This window comes from Dermacentor silvarum, chromosome 5 (assembly GCF_013339745.2).
Source record: "Dermacentor silvarum isolate Dsil-2018 chromosome 5, BIME_Dsil_1.4, whole genome shotgun sequence".
In the NCBI taxonomy this organism is placed as follows: domain Eukaryota; kingdom Metazoa; phylum Arthropoda; class Arachnida; order Ixodida; family Ixodidae; genus Dermacentor; species Dermacentor silvarum.
Genome location: NC_051158.1, coordinates 118,754,691 through 118,778,635, shown reverse-complemented (window position 1 = coordinate 118,778,635; position 23,945 = coordinate 118,754,691). Strand labels below are relative to the sequence as shown.

The window sequence follows — 23,945 nt, the reverse complement described above, 5'->3', positions numbered from 1 at the left end:
TGCTTCCATTTGTCGACAAATTCGACTTCGCCCTGCCATCTGATAGCCGCCTGGTTAGCTCAGATGGTAGAGCGGCTGCCCCGGAAAGGCGGTGGTCCCGGGTTCGAGTCCCGGACCAGGACGAATTTTTCTTCAACTGTGAGGCTTTCTTTCGAGGAACCCAGTTGTGTTTCCATTGTAGCAAATTGCTACATTTGGGTGGATGTCTCAGTTTCCCTTTAAATGCCATAAGTGATATGAGAATGAATAAAAGCGGAGTAAAGACAAAGCAGGGCCTGATGGAAGAAATGTGAAGAAAAGCAATGCGCGAATGCCGAATGCTGCCATCTTTCTAATGTGAGTAATATGGTTAACGAACTTAAGGTTACTATCAAGTTGAACGCCAAAGAACGATACACTATCATTGACACTCATGTAATGCGAGTCAATTCTGATGCCAGGTATTGAGGTTAACCTATGTTGAGGTGATTTTAAAATAAGAAATTCGGGTTTATTTAGATTAATAAGTAAATACTTTTCCTGGCACCACTCTGACACGCTACATAGAACATCATTTAATTTGGTAGCGACCGCATTAATACATGTGTCACCAAAGGAAATAGTAGTATCTTCGGCATATAAAACGCAGTGAGCCATGTGTATGCTGTCAGGAAGATCATTGATGTAAAGTAAAAAAAGTAATGGACGAAGTAATGAGCCTTGAGGCACCCCTTGGTTAATTGTTTTAGTAGCGGAGAAACAGCCAGATATGGATACCGTGTGCTTTCTGTTCAGTAGATAACGTTTTAAGAACTTGAGGGACGGACCTGAAATACCGTATGCTTGGAGTTTGTTAGACAAGATGAGATGATTACTGGTGTCAAATTCTTTTGTGAAGTCCAAAAAACTGAGCCAACTACGCATCCTGAATCAATAGAGCACATGATATAGTCAGTCAAGGAAAGCAGGGCAAGGCTAGTTGAACTACCTTCTCGAAAACGGAATTGGCATGGCTTCAGTACATGAAAATTTTGCAGATATTTGCTTAGGCGAATTATAAATAATTTTTCGGTAACCTTACTAAGCGATGAAAGAATACAGATGGGGCGGTAGTTGGAAACTGACAGTCCGTCACCCTTTTTATATACCGGAATAACTTTAGCTACTTTCAGCGAGTTAGGAAATAGTCCATTCTTGAACGCAAGATCTATAATTACAGAAAGTGGTTCACAAATATCATCAACTACAAGTTTTAAGTGCCGTGCCGAAATTTGATCTATACCGGGGCTAGTCTACGATCGTACCGGTACGATCGTAGACTATACCGGGGCGAGTCTACGAAGATTTACGATCGCTTTTGTGCCCCCGCTTTTGTGTCACTAGACCTCATAGTCGGCGCTGATGGTCCTTAGTTCTATGCTCGGCGTCGGCTAAGTACCTAGCTATGTGGCCATGCATGCCGCAGAAGTAATACAGTGGCAAAGGGCGAGCTTCAGGATGCGGATTGAAGTATTCTGCGAAAGACATAGGTTGAAGGGTAACGAGGAGCTTCCCCTTGAAATTCGTAGGTAGCGGTTAGTCTTCGTGGACGAAAGTTGCGTGGGCGTTGATCCAAACATTGAGCGGGTGAATCATTGCGTGGTGGTTCGGTCGTATCGTAATGCGGTTCGTCTCTGGAGCCGTTAAAATCCGCGACACCGAATGGTTCCAGGTACCCGAAGGGGGTTCCCAAAGGGTTTCTCGGAATGCGGAGGAGCTGCAACGTGGCGTCGCCTAACGTGCCTGTTCGTCATGCCACTGGAGCTCCTCACGGACAATCTGGCGGATGGCGGACGATAGGTCTGAGGCGGAGGACTCATGTCAAGACTTGCTACGGTCGTTACGTTGGCCAGTCGTCCAAATTTTCGTGTAATTCGGCGAGTTTGCTCATCGAGCGAATTTAATCCGCTCAGCCAATCCGACAAAAAGCTTATCGCGTGTCCCCGGCAAAACGCAAGATAATCAGCCATCAAGTCGAAGAAATGCGATGCCAAGGCGTCATTCGAGAGTCGTCTAGTCCCTGGGCAGCCTCCGTGATATTGGTGAAGAATAAAGAGGGTGCGTGGCGGTTCTGCGTTTTTTATCATCGTCTAAACGCCATTACTAAGAAAGATGTATATCCACTCCCACGAATTGACGACGCCATCGACTGCCTCTTTGCGGCATCTCACTTTTCCTCTGTTGATTTACGGTCAGGTTACTGGAAAATTCCTATGCACAAGGACGACAGAGAAAAGGCAGCAATTTTAACGCCCGGCGGACTATGTGAGTTCAACGTGATGGCTTTCGAGTTGTGTAACGCGCCCGCAATGTTCGAAAGGTTCATGGACGCGATATTACGCGGCTTGAAATGGGAAGTTTACATATGCTACTTAGACGACTTTGTGATCTTTGGGCGAACGTTTAGTGAATATAACAAACGTTTGGACTTAGTGTGAACTGCTTGGAGAAAGCGGGTCTGGTGCTCAATGAAAAAAATGCCGTTTTGGGGACCGGAATTCTCTTGTGCTAGGAGATCTGGTCGCTGAAGAAGGCATACGACTATTTCGACAAATAACTGTGGCCGTAGAAGAATTTAAGGTACTTGACTCTGTCAAGTAGTTAAGAAGTTTCTTGGGCTTGTGCCCCTACTTTCGCCAACTCATTCCCAGATTTGTTGACATGGATCATCCCCTTGCACGCCTTCTCATAAAAGGCGTTCCCTTAGAGTGGACTCCAGATTGCGACTCATCGTTTCATCAGCTGAAATTCCTTTTGACGTCCCCGCCAATTTTTCACCACTTCGATCCATCATCACCAACTGAGATTAACACCGATGCCAGTGGCGTAGCCATCGGTGCTGTGCTCGTTCAGCGTATCGGCGACAGCAAGCATGTGATCTCCTACGCTAGCCGGTCCTTGAGCCGCTCCGAGCGCAACCACATAGTGACCAAACCAGAGTGTCTGGCGGTCATCTTCTCAGTGCAACGGTTTTGTTCGTATGTCTATGGGCACCCCTTCACTGTGGTAATGAATCATCATTCGCTATGCTGGCTCGTGAATGTGCGTGAAGTAGCACGCTGGGCCCTCCGTCTACAGGAATATGGTTTTGTTACTTGAAACAAGAGTGGCCGGCGACATGCTGACGCTGATTTTCTTTCTCTCGGATGCCACTTCCGACAACTGAATGCGATGGTGACAACTTTGACCAATGCATCGCTTTTGTGTTCCCGAAATTTACGGACATGGGTACCGTCATATGCGAGCAGCAGAAGGACGAGAGCGTACAACCGCTCGTCGCGGCAGCGCAGGAGTCACCTGCAGGCTGTTGCTTTCGCCTACGTGACGGCGGCGCCCTGTGTAAGACAAGCTACTCGACCACCGGTGCGCGCTACCTTTAGTTGTCCCCAAGACCCTTCACACCCTAACTTTATACGCCAAGCACGTTGACCTAACTTCCGGTCATCTTGGTTCCACACGAACGCTCTACCCGGCTCAAGAACGCTTTTACTGGCCTAAAATTCGGAACGCTATAGATTGGTACGTCACCAGCTGCACTCAATGTCAGCGTTACAAGCGTCCTCCACAAGCGCTACACGGCCTACTTCAACCAGTCCCCCGTTCTAGCGTCCCCTTTGAGGAAGTAGATATATTCCGGGCCCTTTCCCGTGATGCTCAAAGTTCAATTGTTGGTTATCGTTTGCGTAGATCACATTTACCGCTATTGTGAGACCGCCGCGTTGCCAACGGCCACAGCTACAGGAGTTTGAATATTCTTGCTGGCTCACATTATACTGCGATATGGACCTCCTAGCATAGTAATCAGCGGTCGTGGTCGACAATATACCGCGGACGTAGTTGAAGAAACCCAAGGGTTTATTAAACTACGTTGGATGGATGGAAAAACTTTATTAAGCGAGCTAGTTTGGACCCTTCAAGGGCCCAGGGCCACCGCACAGCCCTCAGTTTACGCGCATGTGTCCAGGCCACGTAGGGCCATAGCACTGGCACCCCGGTTCACGCAGCGAAGTTGGATGTCCAGGTCCTGCGACGCAAGGAGGGCCTCCCATTCCTCCCATGTTCCGATGGTAGGCTGTCCCTGCGGGGGAGGATCTGCAGGGCAGCCAAAGAGGATGTGGTCTAAGGTGGCGTGCGACTCTCCACAGAGAGTGCACTCTGGCGAAACGGGGCGAAAGTGGGATAGGAGCTGAGGTGTGGGAACAGTTCGGGTCTGGAGTCGCCTCCAGAGGATTTGTTGATAGTGGGATAGTCGGGGGTGGGGAGGAGGGTAGAGTCGACGGGCAAGGCGTGCTTGTTGGGTAATTTCGGAGAACGTGTGCGCCCGCTCCCTCGAGAAATCCCGGCTGGGGTCGCCATTTGCCCGGCGTACAAGTCCTCGGGCTATGTTATCGGCGGCCTCATTTCCGGGATTGCCAGAGTGAGCCGGCACCCACACGAGCTCAATACGTCTATCAGAATTTTGGACCCACATTCTCAATATTTGCCACGCTGGGGCATGGACGCGTGCGCGGGCAAAGTTAAGGATGGCTGTTTTAGAGTCGCTAACTATGTAAGCCACATTGGTTTGAGCGATCGCTAAGGCAATAGCAGCTTCCTCTGCTTCTTCCGGGGTACAGTGGGAATCCATGAAGTGGGTGAGTGGGGGGGGGGGGGGGCTGCTGGATGATAAGCCACAGCTACAGAACGGTCTGGACCACACGCGGCATCCACCCATCGCACATCCTCTAAAGTGCCATATGCGTTATGGAGAGCTTTGGCTCGCGCGACGCGGCGGGATTGATGGTGCTCTGGGTGGACGTTCTTAGGGAGGGGTTTGATGATAAGCGCGGCGCGCATGGCGCGAGGGAGAGATACTAAATCTACAACATGTGCGGGTATGCGAATTTCGAGAGAGTCCAGTATATGCCGTCCTGTTTCTGTGCCAGCCAGGCGAAAGTATTGTGCTTGTCGATGTGCCTCAATAAGTTCTTGTATAGTGTTGTGCATTCCTAATTTTAAGAGCCTGTCCGTGCTAGTGTTCTTTGGTAGGTTGAGCGCTGGTTTGGTAGCCATGCGGATTAAAGCGTTGATTTTATCTTTGTCCGCTGTGGAGAGGTTCAGGTAAGGAGATGCGTACAGAATGCGACTAAGCACAAAGGCATGCAGCACCTTGAGATTGTCTGCTTCGTCTAAACCGGCTCGCGAGTTTGAAATCCTTCTAAGAAGATGGATGACAGAGTAAGTTGATTGTTTTAGTGATTTCAGGGCAAGATTGTTTCCTCCCGTGTTCTGTAAGTACAGGCCAAGAAGGCGGAGTGTGGGTGTTTGTGGTATGGGAGTGTCATGCAGATAAATCACAATGGGGGCGATGGGGACACGGCGCGGCCGGAGTATGAAGAGTGCTGACTTTGTGGGTGAGCATTCAAGGCGAATGTTGGCCGCGTGGGTAGCTATAGCTGTGGCTGCTTCTTGAAGTGTTGATTCTATGTCGCCATCCGAGCCGTATGTGGTCCAAACCGTGATATCATCCGCATAAAGTGTGTGTCCCAAGTGTGGGATGCGGCTGAGAGCCTTTGCCAGGGGAATGAGGGTAATATTGAACAGGAATGGGGATAACACCGCTCCTTGCGGGGTGCCAATGTTTCCAAGGGTGAATGAGGGCGTCTGTATATTATCTATATGCAGGGAGGCGGTGCGCCCGTTTAGGAAGGCCCGAATATAGTTATAGGTCTTAGGTCCTAACTGCAGCTCTTGGATGTTCTGCAGGATGGCACTGTGCTTAACCTTGTCAAATGCTTTAGTGAGATCTACTGCCAGGATTGCTCTGGTGTGGTGAAACATATCATTGAGGATGGCATGTGAAATCTGTAGCAGGGCGTCCTGTGCCGAGAGATGAGGTCGAAATCCTAGCATGCTATGGGGATATAGTCCATTGGATTCCATGTGTTGCGTGAGACGGGTGAGGATGACATGCTCAAAGAGTTTGCCCAGGCACGAAGTCAGAGAGATGGGACGGAGATTTTGGGCATTAATGGGCTTATTGGGTTTGGGGATGAAAATTATTTTTCCATGCTTCCATTCAGCAGGTAACTCCCCCTTTTCCCAGCATTCATTGAAGTACTCGGTGAGAAGGCAAACAGAACGGTCATCTAGGTTTCTGAGCATGACATTGGTGATTTCGTCATCTCCAGGAGTTGAGTTACGGAGCTTAATCAGGGCTGTTCTGACTTCAACCTCCATAATAGGGGCGTCGAGGGAGGGTTGATCGGGGCCTATGTAGTCGGGATATGATACAGCTTTGCCCACAGTGGTATAATTTGATTGAAGTTCGCTTAAGAGTGCTTGCTGATTACAACGATTTTGATGGGTAAGCCTTTTGAGTGTAAGTCGGGTTTGCTTTTTAGTTTGAGTGGGGTCTATCATATGTCGAAGAAGATTCCAGGCCCTGGAGTTGGAAAGATTACTTCGTAGTCCGTCACATACTTGGTGCCAATTGGATTTACTAAGGGCGGCGCTGTGCTCTTCTATTTGTTTTTGAAGCTGTGCCAGTTTGAGCTTAAGTTTTCAATTCTGTTTCTGGGTTTTCCAGCGCGTGAGAATACTGTATTGTGCTTGGAGTAGGTGCGCTAACCTACTATCTGCAATGGGAGTTTCAGGGGCGGCGTCGAACGTTTGCGTAAAAGCTTGCACGTCCTGCTTGAGTTCTGTCATCCATGTGTGAAGGTTAAAGGGGGACTCTAATATTTTGGCCTCTCTGTGCTTACGAAGATTATCCCAGCTAGTCATTCGGACACGGTAATTTTTAGCTTTTTTGGCAAAGTCAAACTCTATAGTTAGGATATAATGATCACTGCCCAAGGCCTCATTGGAGTTCCGCCATACTGGCGTGGGAATATTGCGGCCAAAGGTGAGATCTGGGCTATTGTCGGTGGTGACACTGTTACCGATTCTCGTAGGTGTGCTGAAATCGTTATATACAGAAAGGCCCTGCATCTGAAGGATGTTGTATAAATCCGCTCCTCTCTTGTTGGTACGCATGTACCCCCAGTCTACATGCGCGCAGTTAAAGTCCCCTAAGATAATGAGAGGGTCCTTCTTTGCAATGATGGAGGCGGATGGAGTGATACATTCCGAGGCCGGTTGCCTCGGAAGGAGGTAACAGTTAAGGATGAAGAGGGGATGGGATTTGTGAGTGGACGGGATTAATTCTAGAAATGTGTGAGCCACCGGAGAATTCAGTACATGACAAGTGTATGGTACAAAATTTTGCACATAAGTGGTAACCCTGGGGTTTGGAGTGATGTCAGAGGCTACCAGAGCATATCCTGGCAGCGATACGTTTGTGCCAGCATCCTGGAGTGCTACTATATCAGGGGGTGTAGAGGAAGCAGAGAGTAGCTGCTGCAGGGGGGTCTCTTTTGCGGCGAAACCCCCTGCAGTTCCATTGTAGAATGCGTAATGGGAGATTATTTCCCGTCAGCAAGGCCATGCTGGAGGGTGGGCGGGCGAAGGATGGGAGGTGCTATGGGGTTACCGGCTGGCGTATGTGAAGACATTCCAGCAATTATTTGTGGAATTTGTTGAAGAATGGCGGTGGTTACCTGACTAATAATCGTTTCTGTAAGCTTAGTGATGGTGGCTTCAATGTAATTTTGAGTTTTAGCCAGAATATTGGCTTCTAACTGTTGGGCAAAGTCTTTTAATTTGGAATCTATGTCTGGAGTGTCGTCTTGCCGGCGTTTCTTTTGGGGAGGGGGTGTGGAGCGTTGGGGTGTTGGTAACGGAGGGGATGGGAGGGTGGAAGGGATAGAGTTAACGACTGCCCTGAGGTGCCTTACCTCTTCCCGCAGGTGTGCTATTTCTTCCTCCCGCAGTGAAGTTGGGGGTGTACTGGTGGGTTTATTCCAGGCTCGCTGACGATCTTGATGAGGCGCTAGGGGTGGGAAGTCCTTCGCCGTGGGCACTGCTGTCTTGGGTTTCCTCACTGTCTGTCTTCGAGGCTGGGGGGTCCTAGCCTTGCATGAGCCTGTACCGGTGAGGTGGTCCCCACCACAAAGAATGCATTTTGGCTTGCAAGGGTCCTCTTGCGTTTCGTGCTTCTCGCCACACCGCGGGCAGAGCCCAGTTTTTGGAAGAGGGCATACATCGTACCTGTGACCAGGTTTCCGGCAGTTCGTACAGGCATCAGGGCTGCCCTTGTACTTGGTGCAGCTGTGTACCACACACATATATTTAATGGTGTGGGGTACGGGACCAGATGCAAAGGTTATTAGAATTGATGCCGTTTTCCCCATGCGACGGGCCGCTATGATGTCGGCCTCCGGGTTGCGATGCCGCAAGTCATTTAGGATTTGTTCTGGTGTTTCATTCCAGTATGCTCGGTAAATCACACCTTTTACTGCCGCTGGAGGGGCCGCGATGTACGCGGCTACCGGGTATTTCTTCCCATCTATAGTGATTTCCTGTATTTTCACTAAAGCGAGAGCTGTTGCCTCCGCTACCGTCGCCACCATGAACGTATTGTTTGTGGGATGGACTCTGATGTACAGTTCACCCATCACTGAGCAGCTGGGTGAGGTACGCAATGCCTGCAGGAGACTTGGAGCTGGAAGCTTGTCCAGGGAGAGCCCACCTCGCGGGCGAAAAACAACTCGGATCGTTCCCACCGGCAACGCCGCGAGTTGTTTACTTTTTTCTACGACCGCACGCGTCGTGCGTAGCAGCTGTGGCGTCTCCTTGGACGCGGCTGGAATGGTAACAGACGCAGCGTCGGTCGGCGCACCGGCGTTGCTGGCGTTGCTGGCGTTTGGCGTCTCCTTGAACGCGGCTGGAATGGCAACAGACGCAGCGTCGGTCGGCGCACCGGCGTTGCTGGCGTTTGGCTTAGCTTGAACCGAGGCCGTTCAGTTGGGTTTGGGGGACGAATTTGAAGCCGGGGCCCGATTTCGATAAGCGTGGAGCACAGTTTGCCACTCACCAGGGTGATAGTCCTGCGGGGAAATGGTCTCTCCTTCCACTAGGTCCTCCATGGTTGTAGGGGAGTGAGGAACGCGGCGCGCCGGCGAGGCTCGCCTCGACGAGGCGAGGCTTAGCGCAGCGGCGTGGCTGCCAGAGACGTCTTCACCGGATAGTTCTCGGAGATCACAGGGCACATCCAAAAGATGGTAGCGGTTAGGGTCCGTGTACCTTCCTGGATCCGTTGAGCGCCTTGGTGGGTCCTAAGAAGGACTTAGCTGGGCACAGGAACTAGAAATTGGCGGAGCTGATACGAACCGCTTCCGCACACTCTAGCCCCCTAGCGGCCTCTCACTACGTTGGAGAAATCATTCATCTGGTTTCTTCTGTGTTTATGCAGCTTCTGCGATTCTACGCCCTACCATCCACGAATTAATGGTCTGGTCGAGCGCACCAACAGAACGCTTGCCAATGTGCTGTCCATGTACATCGATTGGGCACACAAGAATTGGGACAGTATCTTGCCTATGCCATCAACACCGTGAGACACGAGACTACTGCATACTCGCCATTTTTCCTTCGTTATGCTCGTCCGCGGCGCTCCACCCTCAACACCATATTTCCCTACTTCACTCATGAGAACGAATAAATCGATGAGATCCTCTGTCGAGTGGAAGAAGTGGGAAACCGCGCTAGGCTACGCACCCCGGCACCGCAGGACAGGTGCAACACACGCAATGATGGGCGTCACCACCATGTTTACCTCGATCCTGGTGACCTTGTGTGGCTCTGGACGGCGTGGCGGAAGCGTAGATGGTGTTAGTTTGTCGCCCACTACGTCGGTTCCTACGTAATTCTGGAACTCCTCAGCGAAGTGAACTATCGCATTGCGTGTCTCACGAGCAGTGGACGACGCTCGGCCAAGGCTAAAATGACACACGTCGCGCGTCTCCGGCGTTGCAATCCACGAGATGACTTTCTCGTCCGGCGGGCTACGTCTGCCAGCGGGGGAAATCTCACGAGCTATTGCGATAAACCAGAGATGCCGCGCAAATAACCAGGTGGAAGAAAGGTGGAAGAGAAGAACGACGTTTGCCAGGCTTCCTCGGGACCGCTCTCGAAACGCGATCATCAGCTGGATTCGTCTTCTTCTGTGCTAAACACCTGGTGTGTAACAATATACTCATTACTGAATATAACATTGTTCTTAAAGTTCTGCGAGTTTTCAGTATTCCAGCTTGAGTTCTGTGGTGTAACAGCTCGAGTAGAACTCTTTGCACTGCCCTGCCTTCGAGCACGGAGTCTATGAGAGCGCTTTATACCTTCGTAATCGTTGCCTGTACTGGTGCACCGAAGGTCGGTGACAGAGGCCACAAGCGTTTCAAGGCGTGGATTGCGCGGTGTTTTCTTGTCGCCCAGTTTTCAAAGCAAATTTTTTTTCGTGACGCTTTTCTATGATGCGTTGAGGTTAGTTTCGGTTTTTTCTAATTTATTTAGGCGCAGGATAGCGTCGCTATTCCTTGAAGGGAGACACTCGAGTTTAGTTTAAAAATCGTGAGTCATTCTACTCTGCGAAGGTGGATGACCAGCAAAGTTATTTAGCACGCGACACAAACGTGAAGCAGAATAGGGAGGCCGCGTATAGTCAGGACTACCCAGGAGCAACGTCGCTACGATGAGCGACGGAAGGAATAGACACGAGAATGCAATCGTCGCCGGGAGTGCGCGCTACACGCTGCCTCCACATTACGACGTGAGAATTGAAATTCAAAATAGAGAACGGCACCTTCTCATATATAAACGCGCGGCGGTGCCGCGACAAGGGAGAGCGGCAGGAAACTAGGCACACAAGCGGTTGGAATGCCGACAAAGAGAGGGCGGTGCGACCGTAGACATGGCTTACAGGGGTCAGCCTTTTGTCCTAAGATCCGATCGTAGTACTTGTTGTTACCCGTGTTCCTGAAACCTCTTTGGGTGCGAGATGTGACAAGGGTAGTTCAAGGGCGCGTTACAGGTTTCGAAGGCCCCCTCCGGAATCTACAGGGGTATTTGCCATTGGGTTTGGTCCCTTTCTGCACTCTCACTAAGATCGGCCCACATTTTTTGCACACGAAAAATGCATCGAACGCTGCCCATAAACATCTTTGCTGTAACATTTCCTATGCATAATGCATGGCCTAAATGTTGGGGCAGTTATAGCTTGACAACTTCGAGACTGACCAACCTGCAGTTGCACGAACATTTTTTACGCTGTTCGGGGCGTAGTTGGACTCAAATGTCTGCCGAAATAAACTACATTTTTAGATGCCGCAGGCAGAATGAGAAAGATAAAAAAATCACAGCATATCCACGAAGTGAATGATGATGAGTGGGCGAAGCACCGGGGGATCATTCGGGTAAACCACAGCTACGGACGAGAGATAAAGAGAGCGCGCGTCGGCAACGAGAGACTCAAGGTAGTTTTATCAGCTGTATAAACTTGGACATGCAGCCGCACCAGCAACGCGCAGAACTGTTGTCGACGCCGTCGGCGTTTTGCCCGCGTTCGCACCGAACGCGCGCAAAGTGGTACCGGAACCGGAAGTGGAACCGGAACCGGAAGTGGAACCGGAGCCGGAAGTGGAACCGGCAGTGGAAGCGGAACCGGGACGCCATCTAGTGAACACTTCATAAAACTACAGGTGGCTACATACTACTACTACTACTACTACTACTACTACTACTACTACAGAGGAGGGAACGACCCACACCCTAAGGAGCTTCGCCCCTAATAGCAAAGAGGGTCCGGAAACAGCAGGAATTGATCGTCAAGCAGTCTGAATCCTAAAGATTGCCTACCTGCACAAATATGAAAACGCAACCCTAGCGGACATCCACCAAGGCACTGGCGGACCAACTGAAGAGCAGTATGCATTTCTATATATTTTTAAGCGGTGGTAGTACCGTCGATCTCTCTGTAGAACCTGAACATCCGCACAAGCGCCAGCTTACCAAGGACGAGGAGTGACGACTGCAGTCTAGTGCTGACGTGCACTCGTGCTATAGCAGCGGTGCACATATGCACACAGAGCACCAACAAAATCTGACAAGGAAATGCACATGTCCCAAGCAGGTGTAGTAACTGTTTTAAATTGAATGGAATTCAAGAAAGCGGCGATCTGCGGCATGAAAAAGCCATTTAAGAACACGAAACTGGTATAACAGACCCTCTTACAACAAGCTGAAACCATTGTGATCACCTGTGTTTCGATAACGTGTGTCCAAAGTTCAGTGCACCAGTTCTTTTGCATTCCGCTTCCATTGGAGTTCAGCTGCAGTAGCCGAACATCGAAACTACGGCTCTTATGCGCTGCAGCACAATACCGTATTCACAGAGCAAATGCGCCGGGCGGGTTTTGATACACATCCTTATCGATATATTTAGTGTGTTGGCGTCCCGTACATAGAGTTGACGTGGTTTTCTTTTCCAGAATGTTACGTATCACTCACCGTAACTAAATTCCTTTCACATTCTTATTTATTGTGAGAGCGATGCTAACACATATTGCCAGTTTTCGGGTTTTAAGTCACTTTCTCCCTCTTTGTAGAATTCACTGCACAAAGTGTTCTTCATTATTTTAACTTATTTACATAGGCTACTTACCAGCATTTTGGCCCCAGAGAGTGGAGACTAAATCCTATGTGGTTGCATGCTTGTCAATAATTCTGATGGAAGCGACGTTGTGAAGCTTTTTACATACCCCTGCTACAAGCACATAGTGACCATGCCATTTTATTGGTGTATCAGCTACAGTATGCTATAGTGCTTGGACAGCTGCAAACGCACTTATGTCCTAACTTGACCACTAGTTTGTTGCAGTTTACCGCAGCGTGTTCAATTCTAAAATTCCCCACCCTTCCTCTGATTCATCCATGTATCTCTCACTCAGACCGATGGAGAGAGGAGCGTGACCTATAAAGAACTACTGAAGAAATTTCGTTGCTGCGCCGCCATGCTTCAAGCTCACAACGTTGGTCCTGGTGACAAAGTCTACTGTCATTTCGGAAACAGCATCGAAGGTTTTGTGGCGCTCTACAGCATCGGCATTGCCGGGGCTACCGTTGTCCTGAGTGATCCAGAATACAAAAAAGGTAATGTATGACTAGCAAAACTACAAGGAAAACAAACAGCAAATGGCTACAGAAGCACTTATCGCATGTAAAAAAGTCAATAAACCTTGTCTATAGATGTAAGTGTTAAGCAGTACCAGCTGCAACCTTCGCAGTTGCTTATTCACAAAAAAAAGCCAGTTTCCGCCGACAGGCGAAGCCCTGATTGCGATATCAAAGTGTTAGACAGCTATACGAAGTAAGGTTAATAGCATTATCAGCTGCATAAACTTCTGTAACAATTCGCTTACAAACTAAATTAACAAGCACGTTGTCACGCGCGCACACACAAAGACTAGCAAATGTCAATCTATGGCCGCGGACACTCGCTGCCAGAAAGCTGGTGTGATGAAGAGCGCCGGCAGCAGCAAGCGAATTCCTCTTGGTGTTTCAATGTGGACAAGGCACTCGAGAACACAGCACACACGAAGCCATGTGCTAAATCCGGCCGGCTAGCCCTCGAACCCAACGCAGGTTGGCACCAAGTTGGACACGCGCAGCGGTACTCAGCCGTCGCGCCTGGAGCGACGAGTGCGGCCGCGATATGTTCGCACTTGGACTTTATGCGGAACATCACGGCGTCGACGACCGCTGAAATTTGCCTGGAGTGTCTATAGTGTCCGCCTGGAAAGTCGATATAATCGCTATCGCAATAATATTGGCAGTGTAACACTCTGCTTCGTGTTGGAAGCCCGCACGTGCACGGATACTATACCGAATAAGATGAGTAATTAATTCTGTTCAGTATCCTGTCCTGTCATATCCAATCCTGTCCATACATGTCCAAGACAACGAAGCGCTCTTATATAAATGATAATGGCTGAATTCATATCGTGTAGCTTCCTGTGCAGTGCAGTGTAGTTTCCTGTGCAGGCAAATTAATAAAGCAAATTTTCACCGGGCTTCAACGATCGATCTGTTTATGCCTGTTTAGGCTATTTTACTAGTATCATAGAGATAGCTAAGGAGAGAGAGAAATATCTTTGTGATAAATACAGACTATACCTTAGAAAGGTACCAACATACTATGGCAGATGATTAGAGGGTATGATAAAATAAAAAATAAATAGGAATAGTGAAAGATTAAAGAACACAATGAAAGAATTATGTAATTCATAAAGCAAGATGAAAAACAAAAGTATATTCAAACACATTCCATTAAAATGGACGCAAGAACTGAGTGAGCTCTACAGGATTTCAAGAAGCTCGTTCACATTATAAGAGAAAGCTTTAGCTCGGGGCTAACTACGATGCCATCTATCCAACACATGTAAAACGCAGAAATCCTTTTTTCAGACAACCAATGAAGTGATTTAAATGACATTTGTGACACTTACGCGAAAGCGTTTAATGCTAGCGACGGCTGGAAGCAACATATTTATGTGGGCCCTATACTTTTCCGAAAAATTGCCGGAAATTGATAATTTTCTTAAACACCAAACCATGAAGTTTACAAATCAATAACTGGGCCCAAAAATCGCATATCGCAGCTGATATAAACTGCATCCGTCATAGCATTCGTTCGCGAAGGATTAGGATATAATAATTTATATCTGAAGTGAATTTGTTACAATGTTTACAAAGACTTTGCAGAAGTCGTATTCATATACGGAGTGTCTCAGCTAATGCAATCCAGCTATTAAATAGGACGGAGTGTACTAGTGGGCGGGAACGAGCTGTCAAATAATTAGAGCAAACTAATTGCCCAACTTTTTAAATATTGGCTTGAGCTAGAAACTGCCAATATGAAAGTTGTTTATCACATTTGAAAACAGCCGGCTGAAGTGTTTGCAACTAAGTACCATTGATGGATCTTCTCGTAATGGTCCTTAAAGAAAGCCCGCGTAATGTAAAAAATAACCGTGTGATAGCGCCACTATTCCAGTGCCCTCAGAGGAGCGATCAGGAAACATTACTTGTAGGCCTTTTTTCGAGACTCACCAGCGTGCAACGTCGCGATCGGACGCACTGAGCGAGCAGCGGTGATGAAGGTATGTCGCGTTTCGACGTGACTTTGCATAAACATATCATTCTCTCCACGTTTGGAATGAAGCGCGAACACAGAAAGTAATAAAAAAAGGAAGAAAAAGCTCGGCCTTCCATAAATGTTGGCCGCAGAACTGTTTAATCGGGAAGGAGAATGCAGTTGTCACGTTCTATTCGTTCGCGATCACATATTACTAGCAAGAGTTGCTGGCCCATATCTTAATTGCGGCCGCTAGCCCTTCCCGAACAGCGCTGCAAAGACCAGCGCATTTTGTTTCTTCGTCGGTCGTCTGGGAGCGCTGAAATAGTGGCGCTATCACGCGCTTCTTTTACAGCGAAGCTGTATACCTCTCGTTGGTCGAAAAATTTCGTGGCGTAAGCACAAAGCGCCATACCCCATACCAGCTGTGCGATAGCTTCGACGAGCTAGGTGAAAGAGAGAGCTCAGAGAGAGAGAGAAAGCACAGTATATAAACCACGGTGTAAGAATAAGGAGAGGTGCTGACACTCTCCCCCCAAAGCACGCGAAAGCGCCGCTCGCTCGCGTCCAGATTATGTTCGGCTTGGTTGCAGCTGGTTCGGCGCTGTCGTAGAGGGCGCTGCGGTATGCGGTCCCAGCCTCAGCGGGAAGTCGCGTGTTTCGCTGTCTTTGTGCGCTTTGTGTTTGCATGTGCGGCCGTGCTGTTTTGAAGGCACACTTTTTGTTCACGCGCCTTTCATCGTCTTGTGCTTGTGTATTGTCGCCACGGGCCCTCGACCAAGGTTTAAGCCGCCTTCTGGGAGTTTGAAATGGGGAGAAAGTGCTTCGTCACGAACTGCAATTCTGGATACCGAACCTGTGCGGAGCGTGTGCCTCTATTCAAAGCGCCATCCGACAGCGGTCGTCTAGAGCAGTGGCGCCATGTAAATCTGAGGGCAGACCGAACTCTAATGCCTACTGACCATTTCTACACCGAACATTTTTCAGAAGATATGATATCGACGGCATATTACGCGGAGCTCGATAAAATGGTGCTACTTGACGCGCCAAAGAGCCCTGTTCTGTCTGCAAATACAGTTCCCACCTAATTTCCGAACTGTCCAAAGAACCTCACACGGTCAAATAAACCTCGAAAGCCGCTGCGGAAGAGAGAACCTCCTGTGTGCCTCAAAAACTGCTGTGTGCCACAAAAGTCTGTGCAAATTTTGCTGCTTGTATAAGATATATACTGGGTGTCTTAACTATCATGCACCAAGATTTAAAAATATGAAAATGTCACATAGCTGGACAGAAGCCAGGCAATGTTGTCTCTCGTCTCTTGGAGATACTCAGATTATTTTTTTGCATTCCGCCTTATTAGATAATTATTTTCATAACTGATTAATCAACTTTTCTAATGCAATAATTAGATAAAAAAAGTGTGAACGAGAGAATTGCACAGCAACATGAAAGTTCCCGATACAGCTTTCTGGTGCTCAAGACGTGATACATAAAAGTGTTTTCCGAGCGTGAAAGAAACCCGTGAATAGACTCAAAATTGCCTCGAGGCACTTTGCGTGTATTCGTGGGCTTCTTTCACGCTCGGAAAAACACTTCTACGTAGCGTGTATTGAGTAATAGAAAGCTGTATCGGGAGTCTTTCATGTTGCTCTCCAATTTTCTGATTGAAACTTTTAATATAATTATAATATTTGAGAAGTTGATTAAATAATTAAGACTAATCATGTAATTAGACCGAATGTAAAAAATAATCTCAATATCTCCAAGGGACGGAAAACAACATTACCTTGGTTCTGTTCAGCTACGTGACATTTACATGTTTTTAAATTTTTGTGCACCCTGTATAATACTGCGGTTTTCTGTGCAGATGTGCGCCTGATTTTCAAATTTGTGCCATCCTGGATACTGATTGTTTTTTACAATTCGCGTGCGGTGTATATGACACGCTTGCATGTTTTTATTCAACATTTTTGCATTGTGGGAGTGTATGAGAGCGTAAGCTTCTGGGAAAGCTATCCTCTATTAAAATTATCGAACTGCTTCATGCACAATTTTTTATTATTCTGTCTTTGCAAAATAAAAAATAAAAAGTCTATGAGATTATTGTGTGCTGGGTATAAGTGTATTTGTGGACAGGCTGTAGCATGCATTGTCAAATATGCTTGCATTGGCACATTATCATATGCAATTTAAGAAAAAACAAAGTCACCTCTTAAGATCCTGCAAGAGTCACTCGCTCCCCAAGCGACGAAAGCCAAATTAATAATATACACAGTCTATGTTAAGTGGAATTGAAATAAAAAAGGTTTTCACGAGTAACCTGTATTGGTGATATCGTAATACAAGATAAAACACCTGTATTGGTCCCGCTTGATAAATTATCTTTTGAAAGATTTCTTTACATAGCTATGTGCTTTCTCATCATAGGTTCTAGCCATGAACACCCACTTTGCTCTAGTGCGTTGCATATCGCAAGCTTGCGCCGTTTCATTTCTTAAATTTTATTACGCCCACACTGAATTCGCGTGACGATGCTTGAACGGTTTTCTGAGTTTGAATTTTGCGGTGCAGTCACTATTTTCTTCTGATCGAGGGGTAGCACGCGGGCTTACACTTTTTTTATGCTTGTATGCATGACTAGATCGGCCGCAACAAAATGTGCGCGTGAGCGGAATGTGAGTGGGCGTTGAGTGCTGCCCGATCGATCCGTGTTCACGTCATTCACACTCTGCACAATATACATTCATGTTAGCAAAGCATTCAGCCTGGTACATTTATCACCTTAATCTGAAATAACGAATTTCCTTCGCGCTTTGAGTTTTACTGGCGCCACTATGAACGAAAATTTAGCGGAGGCAGAGGAATGCCAAGCCGCCGGTACCGCTAAGCTGGGACCGCTGGCCGCGGCGCCATCTATCTGCTCACCGCGGAGCTACTCGGTGCGCCCGCGCGCGTCCGAACATAATCTGGACGCTCGCTCGCGCGCAGTGTCAACACCTAAATGTTCTTCCACCGTGGTATAAACATAGCATCCCGCAGCATAGCAGATGCGAGGTGGAGAGGAGTGAGGCAGGTGGTTGCCTCCGAAATGGGAGGTGCAGTGGGGGAACTTGAATATAGTTCGCTCTAACTCATCATTACCTTTCGTTTGACTCTATTAACCAACAAAACCCCTTTAATTCACCATCAATTCACTTTTTTTTCAACTCCTTCACCGCTGTATACCCATTATCACTTCAGTTCACTTGTTTAATCATCCTTCCACCCTGAATCGCGGTTTTATGCGCATTATTGCCTCTTATTCTAAGAAGACCATTTCGTATCGACGACGCGCTTTTGAAAGGACCTTGAAACGGAGACCTCTCCATGAAACATATAAGGCTTTCGCCTTAATAAATAAAATGTATACTTCTGTGCAGAACATCTTGATGTTAACTGTAAAAATTACATATTACCAAAATTTACTATGACTTCCTTAGCAACATGCGCTTAAAAATTTTACCTGAAAACACTCGGACGCAGAAAGTTCCTTTTTACGAACCCTAATTTTGATGTGCGGGAGCAGTGGAACACATCGGGCTTAGAACTGCACCATTAAAAATAGCTTTGGGAGATCTTCAAAAAACGCAACAGTAATCCGAAATCTCATTTTGCGAATGTGGAAAAAAGTATTTATTCGTTGCTTTTTCTCGCCCAAGGAGAGGTTCAACAGCACATGAAAAACTGTGACGCTACACATGTGGTGACTGACCTTCACCATTCCTTCAAGTTCAGTCCTAAAGACCAAGGAAATAGCATAAAGGTAATTTTTGTCGTCTTTTTCTGTTTGCAGATTTAACGGTACCAGTTTACATAATGCACTTGCGGAAAAATTATGCTTACGTAAAACAGATAGGCTGTGACGGGCAACTCTATCAAATATATGCACTGGATCTACGCTTGAAGAAAACCAAGTTGTTTGCAACATTACTTGTGCCCGAGTGGTTTTGCACACACAGGTTCTAATTAGCAAGAAGAAAGAACGTATCGGATTAGCTCAATCTTTTGTTACTTACAGTCAAAAGAAAACACAGAAAATGAAGCCAGGGAAAGGCCAGTGAAATTATTTGTTATTTTTATTTGAAATGTGCAAATAATTAGGTAAAGACAAATGAAAGTGGAAGAAAATTTTTCCTGTCAAAGGTGGAAGTTAAATGCACATCTACCGCATGACGCGTATGGAGCTTTGGCGAATAAGATTCTGTAGCGACTATCAATCGGGCAACTTTGTTGGGCATTTTAGCAGGTGCCCAACAAGAGCCCGGGCAGTATTAGTCATCACTGCTCAAAGCCATGGAAGCAAATCTTTAAATTTATTTTAGCAGCAGGTGTAACGTGGTATGTGAGCTTAGGAGCAATAATTTAGTGAATAAACCGCTTATCCTACCACATGTCATAAACATTGCAAAGTTCGAAGCCCTCAGACGGTCTCTACATCAATTACAAATAATACATTTCGACTATGCTTTCTGTGGTTCTTCTAGGTCTTTTTATATGGTTGTGCCTAAGAACTAATTAAGCTCTTTCGTTTAGCCCATTACTGCGCATTGAATAGCGAAGGCCTCGAATTTAGCAGTCGTCATTCCCGGAGGTAGCATACGAGGGTCTCTTGGCTAGTTGCCTGCTCCTATCTCACTTGATACGGAACGGCTCCTCTTTGTACATATAGGCCTTCCATTTAAACATATTTACACACATTATCGGCCAAGGAATATCAATGTCGTCAAATTGGCTTCAATGAATCAGAGGAAAGTAAAATGACATTCGGTATTTTAAAGCACTTCAATTTTTTAACTGGTTGCTCAGTTCCGTGCCGTAGGTGCCGTGGGCAGTGGTGGGCCGATCCCGCAGTGTATGCCGTCTAGTGTCCGTGGGTATGTTCTGCTGGATATGTCGTCAAGCGACTGCGTGCCATCGTCGTCATCGGATTCTCGCTCTACAGTAGTCACGCCGTCAAGCTGCCTTCTTCACGCCGTTGGCATCGTCATACAGACATCGCGACATAGCGATCAACAGGCCACCCAGTAGCGCACCCAGGATCTCTGCCAGGGGAGGGGGGGGGGGGCGTTTGACGGTTTGCCAATACCATCTAAACATCAATAATTTCAATTTCCTTACGGGAAATTATAAAAAAATGCACTTTTGGCGAGTGTGCAGATGACTGCCGGTTGCAGTACTCAAATGCTGTTGCAGTACTCAAATGCGCAAGGAAAGAAAAGGGGTTAAATAAAAGGGGGGGTTATGTAGGCCTCAGGGGGGGGGGGGTTACAACCCCCGAATCACCCCCGGTCGGTGCGCCACTGAGGCCATCATAGTAATGCACTCGTCGCCTTCCAATTTTCATCATGTGGTCGTCGTCATCGTACCACATTCATCTTTCTATCGAAGTCATTTCTTCTCTTTCATTCCATCGTATTCACGTGTCGTCATTCCATCACGATTATGCCGACGTGGTCTTGTCATCGATGTCATTGCGTCGTCGTCATACAGACATTAACGTGCAGTCGTTGGTCATTGCATAGTTTTCATTTAAGTTTCATCGTTGAACTCTCGTCATACTGTCGTCGTCATCCCTACTATCCTTACGCCATCGGTATCACTCTGACTTCGTTACAGCGCCTTCATCATTTCAGAATCATTGTCCTATTATCATGCCGTCGTAGTCACATCACCTTCGGCTGGGGTAGTGTATGCTTGGAAACCCGTCGAGCGATCGATTATCGTAGAGGAGCGTAATAGTTTAAACTACTATGCTACAAAATATTTTTGTTACGGTGAAATGCCGTGGGAGAAGCGGTATATTATTTCCTTCAAGCCATTCGCCGAGATCGGCATCGCGAGGAAAGACATGTAGCCCACACCACGACTAAAAGATAAACATTCGCTTTACCCACTCGTAACCCTTTCTTTTTTCCTAATAGTCTCAACTATCGAAAAGCCACTAGACAAGGGGCATCTCAACTTTGAGTTTGTGTTCGAAGCCGGCTGGGCAGTTTCAACTAAAGTTGCAAGAAGGTTCTGGCCTACTTCATACTTCATGTAGCGACGGACTTCAGGCTCTGAAATAGACATCGACTTAAGAAGCGTTCATTCTATGTCGCACAAGACCTCTTTCTTGATGTTGCTGTCAGGTGTACCGCGAAGATGTGTTATAATCTGTAGACAAGAAAAGCAGAGATAAAAATGCAGACAACGACCTAGAGATAAGCTGGAACTCAATGACTGTTACTCCACAATGTCGTGGCTACGGAACGAATCGTCTCATAGCGGCGACATCTTTGGCATGCAATGTTCAAAACAGCCAAAAACAGTCGTAACTAAACGAATAGCAATAAATGTATGTAAACAAACGAACGTCAATTCTTCTAATGCATACATAAACTGATTGCAGTGATTACCGCTTTGATTCTACAAAGACTGCTTTAGTAACCCCTCAATGCCAATTTTTTCGCGCGAACTGTTCAATAAAGCATCTATGGTATATATTCTATGATAGCTCCAGCGACAATACTCAGTTTATCATGGTTATACAGTTGAAATACTTCATAAGTGTAGGCACATTAACTGTTATCTGCAAGGACCAATTTATTTTCAATTGGTACTTCGTCTTCGTCTCAGACGCTTCCGGGCTCAGCTTATTTTAACTGTCGGCCTCTGATTGATCGATGTTTAAACAGAAAGGAAAAGAAAATAGGTCATTCCAAGATTGCGAAATACTGCACCAGTTTCTCCTTAAAACTTGCTTCGTCACAAGTTGTAAATGTTACAAAGTCAGCAGCGCACTTATATCGACCTGTGAAGCCGGCCAAACCATATTTGGGACCGATTTCCTTTTGTCCTTGTCAAGAGAGATGCTCTGTGGTTTAATGGACGTCTCATAAAACATAGTCAGACCATTTTAATGAACACGGTTTATAGGGTGACTCAGCGCGGCATCCTTAACGTGCACCCTGTGAATACGGCCGCATCAACCCGTCGCTTTAACAAGATCAAAGCGTTGGATTAGTGTTTTGAAGCTTTTCATATACACTTCCCGATGTTTCCATGGCGTAAAACATGTCAGGTAACGCATTAATTATCATATCTTGAGCCAAAGAGCGAACGTAATTGCCAATCCTGGCCGATTTAGCCTTAAGAAAATGCATCTTTATTGTTTTAACATACGAATGCAAAGGACATTTAGCCAATACCATTCTTCATCAAAGAATAGGTTAGTTCGTTAGGGAAAGCGTAATGAATCTAACACAAGATTACTTTGTCGGGCATGTACACCTGTAAAACGTTATTTGCTTATGTCCCTTTTCTTGTGTATGTATATTCAGGATAGAAATAAAGATACCATTACTAATACTTCTACAAACTTACTTTTCAGACATATTTTGCTGTTGGTGACGTGCCTGGATTTATTTCAATTTCTAATTTCGACACATACACTGAAGAGAATTACCAAGAGGTGAGAAGGTGTCCAGGACGCATCCTTGTCATGTCGTACACCTCTGGAACAACTGGTCAAAACAAAAGCGTTGAAATCGCGGAGGAGCGATTTCTCCAGAAACCATCCGGAATGCAGTAAGTATCAATTAAAGGAGACTCCTCTGGGGAATTCAGTCTTTCTGGCGTTGCTGCTCGTATATGAAATTTGGAAGCTACCATATATCACAACTGCTGCACCCAAAGCCGTAGTGGTAGGGTGGGTCTAGTGGTCAGGAGCTCGACCAGCAGGGACCCAGACAGAGACGCGAGGCGATCGATTTGACCAGTAATAAAAAAAAGAAGGCGCAGCTTCACTCGAAAGGCGAAGCATCCATTGTGGTAACAAATTAGTGGACAGCTATGCATAGTAAGGATAGCGTAACGAACAGAGACGCTAGTGGGTCCGGCTCTAGTGGGTCCAGACGCTCGTGGGCACAGTGTTCTTGCTCGGCAACGGCGCTCGTGCTTCGAAGCTGTGTCCTCGTTTGACTGTCGCCGCTGCGCTGCTGCGAGTTCTAATAAACCCTTGAAAATTGGTGGAGATACTGCGCCCTCAAAACCCGCAACCTGGAACTTCGATCCAGCACCGTACCGTCGACCATACCTGAAGAAGCATCCCAGCAAGTGCCTCCCCCTGCACCGGCACCATGCTCTGGTGTGCCTCGCAACGGGGACCCTGCTATCTTCACAGGCGTTGATGACACCAACGTTGAGGACTGGCTAACGACCCATGACCGGGTACGCGCACACAATAAATGGGACGAAGCAGGAAAGCTGAACAACGTGTTATTCTACCTCGTGGGTGTGGCCAACTTATGGTACAACAATCATGAAACAGATTTTCCGACCTGGTCAGACTTCAAGACATCCTTTGTGGATGTTTTTGATCGCCCTGCTATTCGTAAGCTGCTCGCCGAACAGCGTTTGCGGGAACGCGCTCAGCAAAGGGGTCAATCATTCACCAGTTACATCGAAGACATCCTGGGCTTATGCAAGAAAGTTAACGCGACCATTTCTGAGTCTGATAAGATCAGGAATGCTATGAAAGGCATAGAAGGCGATGCCTTTACCATGCTGCTTGCCAAAAATCCTTGCACTATGGCAGAGATAATTACAATGTGCCAAAGTTACGCGGAAATACGCAGGCAGCGGTCGTTCACCCGTCGCTCTACATCACGCGACGAACAACTTGCTGGCTTGACGGATATTTCTGAGCAGTCAGTGTTGCTGGAAGAAATGAAGGCGTTCGTGCGCTAGGAAATTGCACGCCAGATCTCCTTGATGGCCTTTGCACAGCCGCAACAGGTACAAGAGTCAACGTCAAGTTGTGTTCCTGCGCTCCGCCGCGCCATCGCACAAGAACTAA

The 23,945-nt window shown here is 47.1% G+C and overlaps 1 protein-coding gene across 3 annotated transcripts in view; it reads left to right on the top strand.

Annotated features, from left to right (window-relative positions):
• The window catches only part of LOC119454373 (uncharacterized), a 239,663-nt gene that overhangs the window by 29,604 nt on the left and 186,114 nt on the right, over positions 1-23,945 (top strand). For all 3 annotated transcript variants that reach the window (XM_037716327.2, XM_049668408.1, XM_049668406.1), the window contains exons 4-6: positions 12,882-13,083; positions 18,766-18,869; positions 22,479-22,675. In XM_037716327.2, coding sequence (XP_037572255.2) covers positions 12,882-13,083; positions 18,766-18,869; positions 22,479-22,675 — 503 coding nt within the window. The remainder of the gene's footprint in view (positions 1-12,881; positions 13,084-18,765; positions 18,870-22,478; positions 22,676-23,945) is intronic.